The sequence below is a fragment of the Felis catus genome, chromosome B3 (assembly GCF_018350175.1).
Source record: "Felis catus isolate Fca126 chromosome B3, F.catus_Fca126_mat1.0, whole genome shotgun sequence".
Classification (NCBI taxonomy): Eukaryota; Metazoa; Chordata; class Mammalia; order Carnivora; family Felidae; genus Felis; species Felis catus.
In genome coordinates this window covers 117,737,148-117,750,821 of record NC_058373.1, presented here as the reverse complement: position 1 = coordinate 117,750,821, position 13,674 = coordinate 117,737,148, and the positions used below count along the sequence as shown (strand labels likewise).

The 13,674-nt window shown below is 44.5% G+C and overlaps 1 protein-coding gene across 8 annotated transcripts in view; it reads left to right on the top strand.

Annotated features, from left to right (window-relative positions):
- Positions 1-13,674, top strand: part of DPF3 (double PHD fingers 3) — a 307,348-nt gene that overhangs the window by 244,544 nt on the left and 49,130 nt on the right. Inside the window, exons 9-10 of one of the 8 annotated variants that reach the window (XM_045060172.1) lie at positions 1,523-1,636; positions 10,018-11,809. The exons of 5 other annotated variants lie outside the window; for them this stretch is intronic. In XM_045060172.1, coding sequence (XP_044916107.1) covers positions 1,523-1,629 — 107 coding nt within the window. In that variant the 3' untranslated portion in view covers positions 1,630-1,636; positions 10,018-11,809. Of the gene's footprint in view, positions 1-246; positions 1,637-10,017; positions 11,810-13,674 lie in introns of those variants that run through there. 2 more of the 8 variants (XR_006599771.1, XM_045060173.1) reach the window with 2 other exon arrangements.

Sequence of the window (13,674 nt, the reverse complement as noted above, 5' to 3'; positions counted from 1 at the left end):
GACGTATATATTCTGGTAGAGATGATGCTTTTCTGGGAGGGGGAGGAATCCTTTTCCCTGGAAACGCTGGCTTTGTCCCGTTACCCTAAATCCCTATCACCAGGTGATACACCCAGCTAATCCCTCCTGGTGTGAAATGGTTTATGATCTTGCTATTAAGAGTAACATTGTAAGAATGTAATAAGAGTATTAATGATGCTGTCTGTTGCTTAACCCATGTGCTGATATATTCATCATACATGTCAGCTCATTTGGGAGGAGAAGGCAGGAAGGAGGAGGCAGCGGCCGCAGCACGCACCACGGAGGACTTATTCGGTTCCACATCAGAAAGTGACACGTCAACTTTCCACGGCTTTGATGAGGACGATTTGGAAGAGCCTCGCTCCTGCCGAGGACGCCGCAGTGGCCGGGGTTCACCCACAGCAGATAAAAAGGGCAGTTGCTAAACCCACGGACCAGACTCTCTGGGCGACTAGCCGCCACCCTCTGACTTTGGTCGTTATTCTGGGTCTGATATATATTTTTTTTCAATGAAAGTCAACTTTAGGTTTTCCCTCCATCCTTGCTTTCTCCCGTCTCCTTCCTCGCATCCTTTCCCCCTTCCCCTCCGTTCTGGGTATGTACAGCCGAAGCACAAACTACTGAAACAAAGCAGAACAAAAGAGCAGGATAACAGTCCTTCAGAGAGATGGCATCATGAAGTACTGTTTATTTTCCATAGAAATGGGAAGTTAGGTGGATTGTCTCTCTTTGGGGGGGGGGAGGGGATCTTTCTGACACGAGCAGAGTCGATTTCCTCAGTTTTCCCATTTATTGGCAAAATGAAGAGAGGAGGAACATTGGGTTTGGAAACAAAGAACGAATAACATTAAAAATTATTATTTATGTATTCTAGCTATGATTAGAAATGGACCTTTTTTTGAGAGAGAGAGAGAGAGAGAGAGCGAAGGGAAATCAAAGCAATTGAAGTGATATCCTGCTTGGGAGAGAGCCGCTGGGGGAGGGGTTGATTCAAGGACACCTAGTCAGGAGGATTTCCTCGCCTGCAGATGATGGCACTTTCTGTACCCCACGGAGTGTGTGGCTCCCTACGGCAGACCCCCTCCCCATTTCTGCTCCCTGACCTTTCCATCTTCCTCCCTGCTTGCGAGAAAATGTCAGCAGCTCCTGGGAAGTCTGGGCCTCCGCGTGTGGCCTCCCTCCAGCGCCTCCTGGGCTCCTCCCCTCCGCCAGCATAGCCGCTGTGGTGTCGTTGCTGGGTTTTTCCTCACTTTCCTCCTGGCGAAGAGCAATTTCCAAATGCAGGAATGGAATATAAACAGAAAGTCATGGACTCAGCGGTGACAAAGCAACCCGAGGCCGCGCTCATGGAAGAAAGAATGATACCTCACAGTATATTTCCCTCTCCCCTTGGCCCCTGTTTACAAACATAAATTCCCGTTGGATGATCAAGTCTCCCGTGTCTCTTCTTCTATTTTTTTTTATAGTGCCCTCCAGGCACTTTGTTTTATGTTTCCAATAGCACCTCCTGAAATAAACCAAAGCAACACTTGCTCAAGGTCCCTGGGGCGATGGAGAAGACCATCCACCTTGTCGCAGTCCCAAGAACGAACAGCTGTGCAGTCCTAGTCAAAAGGTATGTCTTAGCCGGCCTGTCTTACAGTGAGGGCAAAACCATCATAGTTGGTTTTTTTTTTGTTTGTTTTTTGTTTGATCGTTTTTTTTTTTTTTTCCCTTCTTTCTTTCCTTTTCCTCCCCCCGGCTTGTCTTTTGTTTTTCTGGGTTCCCACCGCCATGTTAGCGTGGGTGTGGCTACCGGCGTGTCCTCCGCCTGGCCCTCTGCTTTCTGTGTGTGCATGCTTACCCACGTGGGCCCCGGCCTCGTGTGGGAACTGAGGCTTGCTTGGACTATGGGATGGGCCCTGTACGGAGAATGGTGGGCTCCTGGCTTCTGGCTTCAACCATCAGAGAAAATGGCTGGGGGAAGTGCTTGGCTAAGTCTGCCTCCTTTGGCTGCACCTGGCAGGTGGAGTCCAGGGATCGGAGGTCGGAGCTGGCTGCTGTACTCGGGTGGAATGAAGCGAGTACGGCCACATGGGGTCTGCATGTCCAGGGTGGTATTCCTTGCTCCACGTTCCCATTTTACAGCCAAGGGGATGAGTCCAAATTAAAGAGGACCTCTGATTAGGAAAATACTCAGCTGAGCTGATCTGAAGGTTCTGAACTTCTTTGGATCAGTGTGGTCAGGGTCTCCAGCCTCCATGGGAGCACAGGTCCAGAGACATGGGCACTGCCATTTGGCTTGGGTTGGGAGATCCAAGTAGCTGCCCAGGCAACAGGCTGCTTGCAAGGGTTTGGGAAGATCTGCTCTGACAATCCGGGCTTTGCAAATCTTCCTGAATTAGACCTCTCATTAAAATAACAAACCAACCGAACAAAAGCAAAGACTAAGCAAAGAAACCCACAAATGGACTCTTTGTGCTTCCCTGGTAGCCTGAGACGGAAGGGACTCCTACGTTTCTCCTGCTTGAAATGTGTAAGAGCTGACCTGGGCATTTGCTCTCAGTTGTGAGAGGACAGAACAACCTCACCCACTTTGGGGGTGTTCTGCCTCATCTGCGTGTGGCCCTGTTCCTAGCAAATACGGAAGAAACCTCCTGTGCTGTAATATTCCTGCATGCTCACGTGTGTGAAAAAGCCCTTGTAGTTGGTTCCAGTTGGTTTCTGCTGAGGATGCAGCCTGCTCTTCCTGTCATTCTCCTCCTTGTCATCTGTTCTGTTACTTTGACTTAGCTGTTGGATTCATAGCATTGTAACTTGCTCTCGTTGATGAAGTGTGAGCTTCCAAGTTAATAAAAATATGTCCAACCGATCTATACTATCATTTGAAATCCGTATAGTTGTTTGTAGTCCTAAAATTTTCAAGGACAGCTTGCCTTTGAACTGGAAGTTAAAAAAAAAAAATCGACTAAATTTAAATTACAAAAAGCCACCTAGTTTCGGAGTTCTAGCTTGGGGCTCGGAAGGAGAACCAAAATGAACTGTCTACACAAGGCAAACTCCCATGGAAAGATTTATCCAAGGATGGCCATTGCTTATCTATTTTAATTTTACTAGCAGAGCTTGGGCTTCAGTTTCTCCTTTTGGGGGTAGTAGATGTCCTCATCTTTCTCATTTGGTGTGGCCAGCCAAGCGTAGTAATGTGTCGTAGCATTGCCTGAGCTCCTTGTCTCACCTTGCTTATAGTATCTTCCAACAGACTCAGTCAGAATTTACATCCTTTAAAAAAACAAAAAGGAACTGGAGGGCACTTTGAAGATGATCCAGTTCAAGTTTTCCACTTTTCAGTTGAGAAAGATCAATCCAGAGAGGTTGAGTGAGGTTTGAGAGACTGGCATGAACGTGGCTTTGAAGACAAATGTCTTAAGGTGAAGGAAGGAAACGCAGAGGAGGCACAGGAGGCGGGGAGCTGGCTGTCATGGGTTTTCGAATGCCTTGATGGTTGATGTTATACTTTATCCCCTTTTCTCTACATAATGATGGCCAATATTTATGTATCAGGCATTTTCTGAGTGTTTTCTTTAGGATAGTTTATTTAATCCTCATGATTACCCCAGGAAGTAGGTGCTTGTCTTAGCCCCAGTTTACAAATATGGAAACTGAGGCTTAGTAATAAGGTTAAGAAATGTACCTAAGCCCTCACAGATAATAAGGAGCCAGATTTCGATCCCTGGCAACCTGACTCCAGGACCTGTATTCCTTTACCCTTGTTCTGTGCTGCCACTTGCACATTCCTATGTATGGAATATAGGAATATAGATAGGTTAATATTTTTTTATTTATAATTTTTGAAGTTTGAATATCGTTATTTTATTTTTTATTAAAATTTTAAAAAAATGTTTTACTTATTCTTGGGAGAAAGAGAGAGAGACAGAGCATGAGCGAGGGAGGGGCCGAGAGAGAGAGGGACACAGAATCCGAAGCAGACTCCAGGCTCTGAGCTGTCAGCACAGAGCCCGACGTGGGGCTCGAACTCACGAGCCGCGAGATCATGACCTGAGCCGAAGTCAGACGCTCAACCGACTGAGCCACCGAGGCGCCCTCATTAGTTTATTTTAAAATAGAGACACGGACATCATGAAAGCTTTCAGAACTTCAGTGGAATGGGCAGCTTCACGTGATGCCATTTAAGTAGTTATTTATGTCAATCTGCATACTTTCCAACAATGTCATCCACTGTCTCTAAATAAAAAATAATCCTTCTCATCTAGAGCTACTCTGGTGCTTCTGTATTCTGGGAGAAGAAGTTTATTTCCAACTTTTATGCTAACTGGGTGAATCTCTCAACCCTTTCCTTTAGAGCCTGATCCAATAGCTCCTACAGTTGCTTGTAATACTTTTCCTTGAGCTTTTTCTGGAACTATAATGCCTCCTTTGATTATGGTTTAATTGGCTCTCCTTTCAACTAATACTCCTTTTCCAACGAATACTTCCTCAAAGTGGGGAAGATATAGATAGATGGATGGCTGATGGATGGATAGATAGATAGATAGATAGATAGATAGATAGATAGATAGATATCCCTCACTTTTTCTCAGGTCCAACCAAAGAAAGGGACGTTTGTAATGAATACAGTTTTAAAAGATAACCTTATTAAAAGCAATTTCAAGCCTGAAGAGTAGACAATTAGACCACCCAAAGTACAATTCCAGTTAAAATTCTGTGCAGAATGTCACAGAGAACTCATCTTCAAAACCATCATTTCTAGACATTCCCTCTTGATGCCTATTAGGAATGAAGTCCCCCGTGTGTGTGTGTGTGTGTGTGTGTGTGTGTGTGTGTGTGTGTATGTGTGTGTGTGTGTGTGTGTGACCTCAGGAGTTGCAAGCGCTGTGTGAGCAGTGAACACATCTATTGTTTTGTTGTTGCTTTTGTTAAATGAGTAGCACTGCTCAAGTTCCATATAAAAAAAAATTAGTCATCAAGATGAAAACGATCTGACTAGTTTCCTTTGTCCTCAGCTCAGGAAAGCACCACCCAGAATGCTTCAGAAGTGTCACCTAATTTTTTTCGTCTTAACCCAAAGATAGGAGAACCAAAGATATAGAACTTTCTAAATTTGTTACAACCTTCAAATCCCCTGGGGAGAACTGTTGATGTAAAAGTGATGACTCTTGCTGTCTGTCTGATGTTTTTTCCCGCCTAGAACAATCTAATCCTTTATTTCTGTTACTGAGACTGTAGAAATCGGGTTCTGTATTCTGTAACCCAGGGAGTGAGAAATACGCATTTAATTTTTTAAAGGTACTTTAAAGTCAGTAATGCAATTTGCTACTGGTATTTTAGAGAGAAGGATTTAATAAAAATATGATGTTCACATCAATTGTACCCCTTTAAACCTTCCTGCTTACTGTGCATCCCTCTCTGCACCTAATGGGCTGCAGCCTGCGATTGCCTTTATATAGCACTTGAGGGAACACAAGATCATTACTCGGGGAGAGAACTAAAAGCTGTTTGGAGGTACTCACTTCATGGTGGAATAAAATTAATTAATATTATCCCAATATGCCTCCTGTTACATCTGATGAATATGATCTTGAACTTGTACTTAAAGTTTGAACAGGCTCATATATTAGGAATTTTTCCACAGGAGATGTGGTTTAGCCTTTGGAAGTGAAGTGAATTGCGTTGTATACTTTTGGAGGGAGGCGTTTTTGATCTAGTGAGTAGAAACCTAGAGTAGAAATAAAAAGTTCTGGGTTCTGGACTCAGTCCCTGTGTGAGTTTGTTGCCATGAATCTCTGCATCAATTTCTCTATCCTTAGCACATGGATTTTTTTTTTACCCTATCATAATATATAATCAATATTATCTCATGATGATTCTTTTTTTTTTTTTAATTTTTTTCAACGTTTATTTATTTTTGGGACAGAGAGAGACAGAGCATGAATGGGGGACGGGCAGAGAGAGAGGGAGACACAGAATCTGAAACAGGCTCCAGGCTCTGAGCCATCAGCCCAGAGCCCGACGCGGGGCTCGAACTCACGGACCGCGAGATCGTGACCTGGCTGAAGTCGGACGCTTAACCGACTGCGCCACCCAGGCGCCCCACATGATGATTCTTAAAGCAATCCTGTGGGGTAGGATAGATGTCATTCATTCCCATTTTACTGATGAGGAAACAGACTGATCACGTTAGGTGACTGTCTGAAGTTCCAGGCTCAGGAAACGGTGTTTGAGTCTCCTAATAATCTTTCCACAGTCTACACTGACTTCTCCGTTGATCATAGTTTGAAGATTTCTTGAGTAAAAGGAGTCAAGGGCTTTTGAGGTCTTTTCATTCAAGACCTTATTGGGTTGAAAGGAGGTATTCAATGCTGTAAAAATAAAATAAAACAAAACCCAACCTATGATCACATCAGAACCCTGCTGAAAAGTAGCAGTATTGAAGTCCTTATGAACTTTCCCAAGGAACTAAGGTTGAGTTTCTTACGTGGCCAATGTTTTGATGGTGACATCAGGGTGGGGGTGAGGGTGGAAGTGATGAGGTGGAGGGAATGAACACTTCACATGCCTGAGTGCCTCTAACACTAAAGAATTGAATTATATGGTACTGTGGTGCTTAATAAAAGTGATTTCTGACCATTTTCTCAAAATAACAGTACAGGAAAAACCATTCTGCTTGATTGATTTACAAAACAGCTGAGAATGATGGAAGGTCCCCTTCAGAACTGAGTTATTAGCTAAAAGCTTTGGCAGTTAGGTTTACAAAGTATCTCAATACTGACCCTCAACCAATGAGTAAGACTTAAACATTTTTTAATTTTGAAATAATCTCAGATTTTACAGAGAAACTCACACAAATGATACAAAGAATTTCTATGTACTCTGTACTTAGATTCTTCAGATAATCTCAGTACCATGATCACGATCAGGAAATTAACGTTGATGCAATGCCTCACAATCTACAGGCCTTATACAGATTCTTCCAGTAGTCACACCGATGTCTTCTTTCTAGTCCAGGATTCATCTAGGATCACATGTCGTATTTAGTTGTCTTGTCCTCTTAACGCCCTTTAATCTGTAGTCATTAGTTCCATAGTCTTTCCTTATCTTTCATACCTTGATGCTTTTTGAAGACTACTGGGTAATCAATTTATAGAAGCCCTTCACTTCAGGTTTGTGTACTGTTTTCTAAGAGTTACAGTCAGGTTATGAATTCGGGTGAGAGTGCCACAGAAATGATGTTGCATCCTTCTCAGGGCCTCCTATCAGGGGGTATATGATTGATGTCTCCCACTATTGGTGATTCAGACCTTTGTCCTTTCAGCTCAGGTTCAGGATACCATGTTTATGCACTTGGGATGCGAATACTTTCTTTCATATATACCTTTGTTTATTTAACAACTAGAGACTGAATAGCATCAGCACGCGTACAACTGTTCAGCCCTGTGAAGGATAGGATGAAATTAAACATGGGGCCAATGGAATTGGTGTCTGCTGGATTTTTGGCAATCTAGTTGGGCAGACTAGATATTTACAAGTAGTTAAAAATGTATAAGTGCATCATGGGGTGATATGTAATTATTTTTGCTGGGGACCACCGTGGTCAGGGAGATTTTCTTGGACGAAGTCATCCAGATCAACTAAGAGCTCCAGATTGGCTAGTGCTATTTACTGTGTTGGCAAGAATGTCTGTTGTCAGAGAGAATGGAGATGGAGCTGAACAAAAGGCAAAGCTGGGGGTCGCCACCCAAACCATGTAAGATGGCGAAAATCATAATGCGAACATATGCTTCAGTATCGTTCTGTAGTATTTTGTTCATGCTACTAGTTTAGCGCTTATTATAATATGACTGTTCGTAGTCTTTCTCATCAAACAGATGATGTGTTCCTTGAGGGCAAAGATGATGTCATTCGTGTCCCTCAGACAGTGCCTGACACCATTGTGCCATAATTATTTGTTGAAATAAACTGAGCACTGAGCAATGCTTCTGAGCTGATTAGTGGAAGGATTTAGTGTCTCATTCCATACATAGGGGATGCTCAATAAATACTGTGGACAGAAATGTTAGAGAGGTCCTTTCTGGACACAGCATCCATTGGTCAAGTCAGAGGGGGTTGAAGAGATCCAGGAGCCAGTAAAGGAGCGGTGGGGGGTTAGGAGGAAGAATGAGGGTGTGAGGACCAGAGGCGGGGGGGGGGGGGGGGCGGGGAGGAAGTTGAGGATATGTGGAGGGATGGAAAAGTAGCCTCCTTGAAGGGGATTGAGGCGCAGCGGGACATTTTCAATGGCCTGCAGTTGGCCCAGCCAGAGAAAATGAAGGAGAAAATGGATGTTAGGAGCACAAAGTTGGGAACCAACCAGCTATTTTCCAGGTGGCTTAAATGGAACAAAAGAAGAAAAGTGTGTGTGTGTGTGTGTGTGTGTGTGTGTGTGTGTGTGTGTGTGTTTTGGGGGGCCAAGGATGAAAATTTGAGGAAACTGGAGGGTCATGAAGGTATGATTATGAGACAGACTCAGTAGAAGAGTGGTAGGTGATATCTGACCGGAGGGGTCGGGGGCACTGGGAGAGGGACAGAAACACTCCTGGTGGGGAGTGAAAATTTGGGTGCCCAACAAGAGTACACTTGGCAGGCATCTGTGGGGGCTGTGAAGGCCAACTAATTTTATCAGAGGAGCGAAGGGGCTAGAGGCAGGTGGGACAGCGAAGAGATGAGCACTAGTGATGAGGACTGGGTCTGGGAAAGGACACCAAGAAAGCACATCTGAGAGGTGAGACAGTGGAAGGGCATGGGATGGGATGGAGGGGAAGGAAATAGGAGAAGAGGTCAGGGGATGGCTTGGTGGTGGGTAGAAATGAGGCTCTTCTCAGCCACCCCTTGAAAACATAAGTATACAGATAGAGTCTCAGTTTTGGAAGTGCTTCTATACCAGTCCTGTGCCCCTGACCAGTGAGTAAGGCCTTAGGTACTACAAAGAAAGATGGGGGATGGAGGGGTTCAACCTGGAGGAGGCTGAGCCACTCATTTGGTTTTGAGGTTTGTTCCCTGCTGCCTTGGCCATTTTCCAGTTGGGCCCCTCCCTCCTTTCCTCTCTCCCTTGCCACCCAGCCCAACGTGACACGGGCACTGTTTAGGGGCACGCATCTCTGCCTTCAGGGACTGCTTCTGGGGTGAAATGTGATAATACTTGGTTTTATTGCTTCCTCCTTTGTGCAGACTACTCCATTCCAAAGCCTAAAATAACTTAGCAGATTTCATTTCAGCTAGAAGCCAAATCCATTCCTGGTTGGTACTCATCCTGGCTAAAGGACCCACCAGGATTGAACTGCCACCAGGTTCCAAGGCTGACAGTTGGGATCACTGGGCTAGTTGAGGACTGGAATGGATCTTTTGGCTTGGTTCTCTCCCTGAGTAATTCTGACACCCTGGAATCACTTGGGGTTGGAGGTGAGGGTGTGTGCGTGAAGCAGTGTCCTTTGGGCCTGAGGCCACATGGGGCATCGGTTGGGGTTTTTGTAATTGCCACTCGTCCTACACCGTAGAACAACTCATTTCCACTTAGGTGACAGGCAGACAGATTGCATCGTAACGGTCCTTCTGGGGCATTTTAACAGTGAAAAGATTCAGCTTCCAAGTAGAGGAGAAAAAAATGATAGATTTTGCCAGCATCCGGTTTTGTCTGCTACACCACCTAGGATTTGAAAATCCAGCTGTGTCCCCTCTGTTTCTTGTGTCCGTTGGTTGCCCAAGTGCAGCTGACCTGCCCTATTTCTGGCCGACCTCGTGCTGCTGACGCTCAGGGCACAGGAGACACGAGCCACATTCTCCTTGCACATAGCCATGGTCTCATTAGCATGGCCGTAGGTAGTATGTTCTCTTTCTTTCTTCTTTTTTTTTCTTTTCAGTTCATGTCATTTCCACCACCCCCTTCATTTTAATCTTTCCTTTTTTTAGGTAGTTGTCCTGTGCTGTTGTTTTTTGTTTTATCTTTCGTTGCCTTTCCCTCTGCAGTCAACTCTATGACCTGGGGACTCCGGCATCCTTCAAGCAAGCCATTTCTGAAGAAGGTGAAAAGGAGCCACGTTGATTTGCGCCTCCTCCTCCTTGTCCTCCTCCTCCTCTTCCTCTTCCCTTGCCCGGCCCCCTCCTGCGCGTGTGTTTCAGCCAACACAGGAGCCTGGATTGTGGAAAAGCCTCCAGCGCAACTCAGCTCAGCTCAGCTCAGAGAAGTCTTGGGAATGGCCTAAGTGTGTGCAATAAGAAGATATATTTTTTTTTTTCCTTTTTAAAATCCTTCATTACATTTTCTTTAAGTGTCTCTGAGAAAGTACCCAGGTCAGACTGGAAGTGCTCTACCGTAGAAATAACTGAACATGAACAAACTGACGGAAAAAAAAAAAAAAGAGTTAACTATTTTATTTATTTCAATATTTAAAAGAAAAAAAGTGCCGGCGTGGCACAGTATTTTTGTTTAAAGTACCTTCTACTTCAAAAGTTAAAAGCAATTTTGTGAAGACACGAAATCAAAAGAGTTACTTAATGTTAAATAAAGACTTCATATTAACGCTAAGGAAAAAGACCCCACATTTTTAATGAGAAAATAAAGATCACCTCTGCTCTCTCGGGCTTTTAAAAAAGCCATTCATGTATGTGCTTTAGGTATTTTTATTTCTGCCAGTTGGATGTGGTAAGTGAGGAGTGATTGGTTTTTTCTTCTTCGAAATTCTGTTGGAGGCCTTGGTGATGTTACATGGTTATGTGTTAAGACGTGACAGAAATAAATTAGCCACAAAGGCTATCAGCAGTCTCTCCCTACTCCCCAGAAAACTCCCTCCCCCCCCATAGGCAAACCCCATTCATCTGGATGTCAAGAAACAGCTCGACTCCTGGTTGTCATGTCTGACGAGGCCTAGTTCAGAAAAGAATTCCATCTAGTGACTAACTGTATCTCTGCGAGTTCAACATTTTCAAACACAGACAGCTTTGTTTAAAATAATGCAGCGAAGAAAGAGGAAAAAAAAAAAGACAACAAAATAAGCATCAGCTGAGATGATACTAATTTGGTCACCTAACAACTTCCAGAGGAGACTTCTACTGAGCAGGCTTTGGGGTGGCCTAAGGTTCTAGAGTGTCCCCAAGGGCAAGGAAGGCCAACCTGAATGATGGAAACCTCAAATTCAGCTGCTGGTGGGGGTAAAGGAGAAAGACATGTGTTCTACCATGTCCTTTTATGGTCGTGTGGGTAGAAGTGAACGTGCTGGCCTGTGTAATTCAACACGGTGTCTGTGGCCTGGCGAAGGAGCTCGATTGATCGGCAGGGCCACTCGATTCTATTCCAGGTCTTCTCCGTGTCCATGCTCTTGAGTGTCCCCCACTTGTAAGCGGAGTCCCAATAATGAATGCGTAATCTAACGCTGGATGTTCTCATCAGCAAGAGTCCTTGAGTGCCAGTGTTACCGAAATGGTTCTTAGCCTGAGAATCTCTCTTTTGCCTTTGAAAGGGGAGACTGGATGGGCACAGACCTCCTGCTAGCCCTTTCAGCTTTCTCATTCGAGGCCAGTCCTGGGGTGGAGGGCGGGAGATCACCAAGAGTGTCTTTGTATCATTTTGTAGCCCTTTTCTGTGACGTTTTCTGATAGAAAAGGTCCCTTTTCAAAATGCTAATAATTATAATAATAACCCACTCTCCAACCAACTCCCACAAGTTACAATGTGTAGAATTGTGATAAAGCTTTGCATAATGTAGGGTTTGTATCAAATTTGTGTAAGTTTCTGTTAAATAAAAGTCTGTTTCCAATGCTCCCATAGCATCTCTGTAAATTTTCCTTTACCAACCTCATCCTACTTGAGTTTGACTTTCATGCCGTCTTGAAAGGATTCTGCCCACTTGCACGTGCAAGGTGTGTTGGACCTTTCTGTTTTATTTAGAAGCACAGTGTAAAACAGTGGTTGCCACTGGCTTGGATGACAGGTTTGGGGAGCGAACAGTGCCCAGCGTTGATGCCGGTATCTGCTCTCTGAGTCTATAGTTGCTGTCGCCCACCCACCATCACTGCAGCCATTGTCACCCTCTCCATGGAGAGCCTGTTTATGTGTATAGACTTGATATACCTGTCCCATGTTGCCATTATCTCTATGCCAAGAATAGTTTGGCATAAGAATGTGAGACTTAGTGTGTGTTTGGAAAAATCTGGGGGTTAATATTTCCATTGCGTGAAAGGTGCTCTTAGTATATAGCGTCCCCAAGCGGCCAGTTGGTACGGCTATAAACCAGACCCCATGATAGGTTTCTTCTTGTGTATGGAAGTGAATACTGTTCTCATATAGGTGCTCTAGGTCAGGTGGAACCAGACTGGCCTTTCAGGCCATAGTCTTGCCCTCTGAGCATTGTCACACCGTGATATTTATTACGGACTTATAAGTTTCCCTACCAGTAAAAAGCAACCGCCCCCCCCCCCCCCCCGCCAATATACCCTCCTTAAGCTTTTGTTTTCTTTTTGTTGTGGTAAAATATGCATTACATAAAATTTACCATTTTAGCGGGCAGTGGCATTGAGTGCATTCACATTGTTGCACAGCCCACCACCATCCGCTCCAGAACTTTTTCATCTCCTGTTGAAACTCTGTTGCCATTAAACAGAACTCCTCACGCTCTCCTCCTCTTAGCCCCGGGCAACCACTATTCTACTTTGTCTTTATGAATTTGGCTACTGGCGATACCTCAGATGAGTGGAATCGTATAGTGTTTGTCCTTTTGTGACTGCCTTATTTCTCTTTGCATACTGTCTTCAAGGTGTGTCTATATTGTCGCAGGTGTCAGAATTTCATTCCTTTTGAAGGCTGAGTGATATTCCCTGGTGTGCACATACCACATTTTGTTTATCCATGCATCTGTTGATAGACACTTGGTGTAAATAGAAGTTTTGCACATTTATTAAGTATCACCCGCTTCCTGAAGTGACTTAAATTTGAGACACTAGATCCAATTCAGAGGTCACCAAGGGGATTAAATATCTTCTCAGGAGGGAAATGATTGCACCCGAAATCTCCCTTCTGATTTACACCCTCCAAAACGGTGCCTTGATTCTGATGGGCAAACATTCTCTCCGTAAGCTGTGTCTTACCTTATGACATACCTACCTCTTTGTAGGTATTGTCTTTTGGCTGCTTGTAGGGATAAGTTGTCTAGCATACGGATGTAGTATCAGTGTAAATTAACTAAGGGATGGAGGAGACCCAGCAGAATCAAATGTCTTTACTGGTAGCTCATGAGGGAAGGGACTGCCTTTTTCAAATGACGGTGAATTGTTGGCAAAGCATGCACGTGCTTGATGTCTGTAGATGGTCACTGATCAAGAGCCAAAGAATGACAAAGAGAAAAATCACTTTCCTCATCCGTTTGGAAACATATCAGCTCATATAAAAGGTTAGCTCTGGCGTCAAACTTGAGATGCCTACGGAGCAGGTATCTTTAATGAGTGACGATTAACAGTGCCAGGGGGAGGAGGCAGCCCTTGATGCTCAGCCTTGGGACACAGGGAGACACCAGGGAGTCGTAGGGAGTGTATAGAGCCAGACAGCATCTGTGCTCTGAGTGGGACAGCCACTACCAGCTCAGGCGGTGCTGCTTGAGGGCTTAGGGTTCTCAGGTGCCCAGGTTTTTCAAG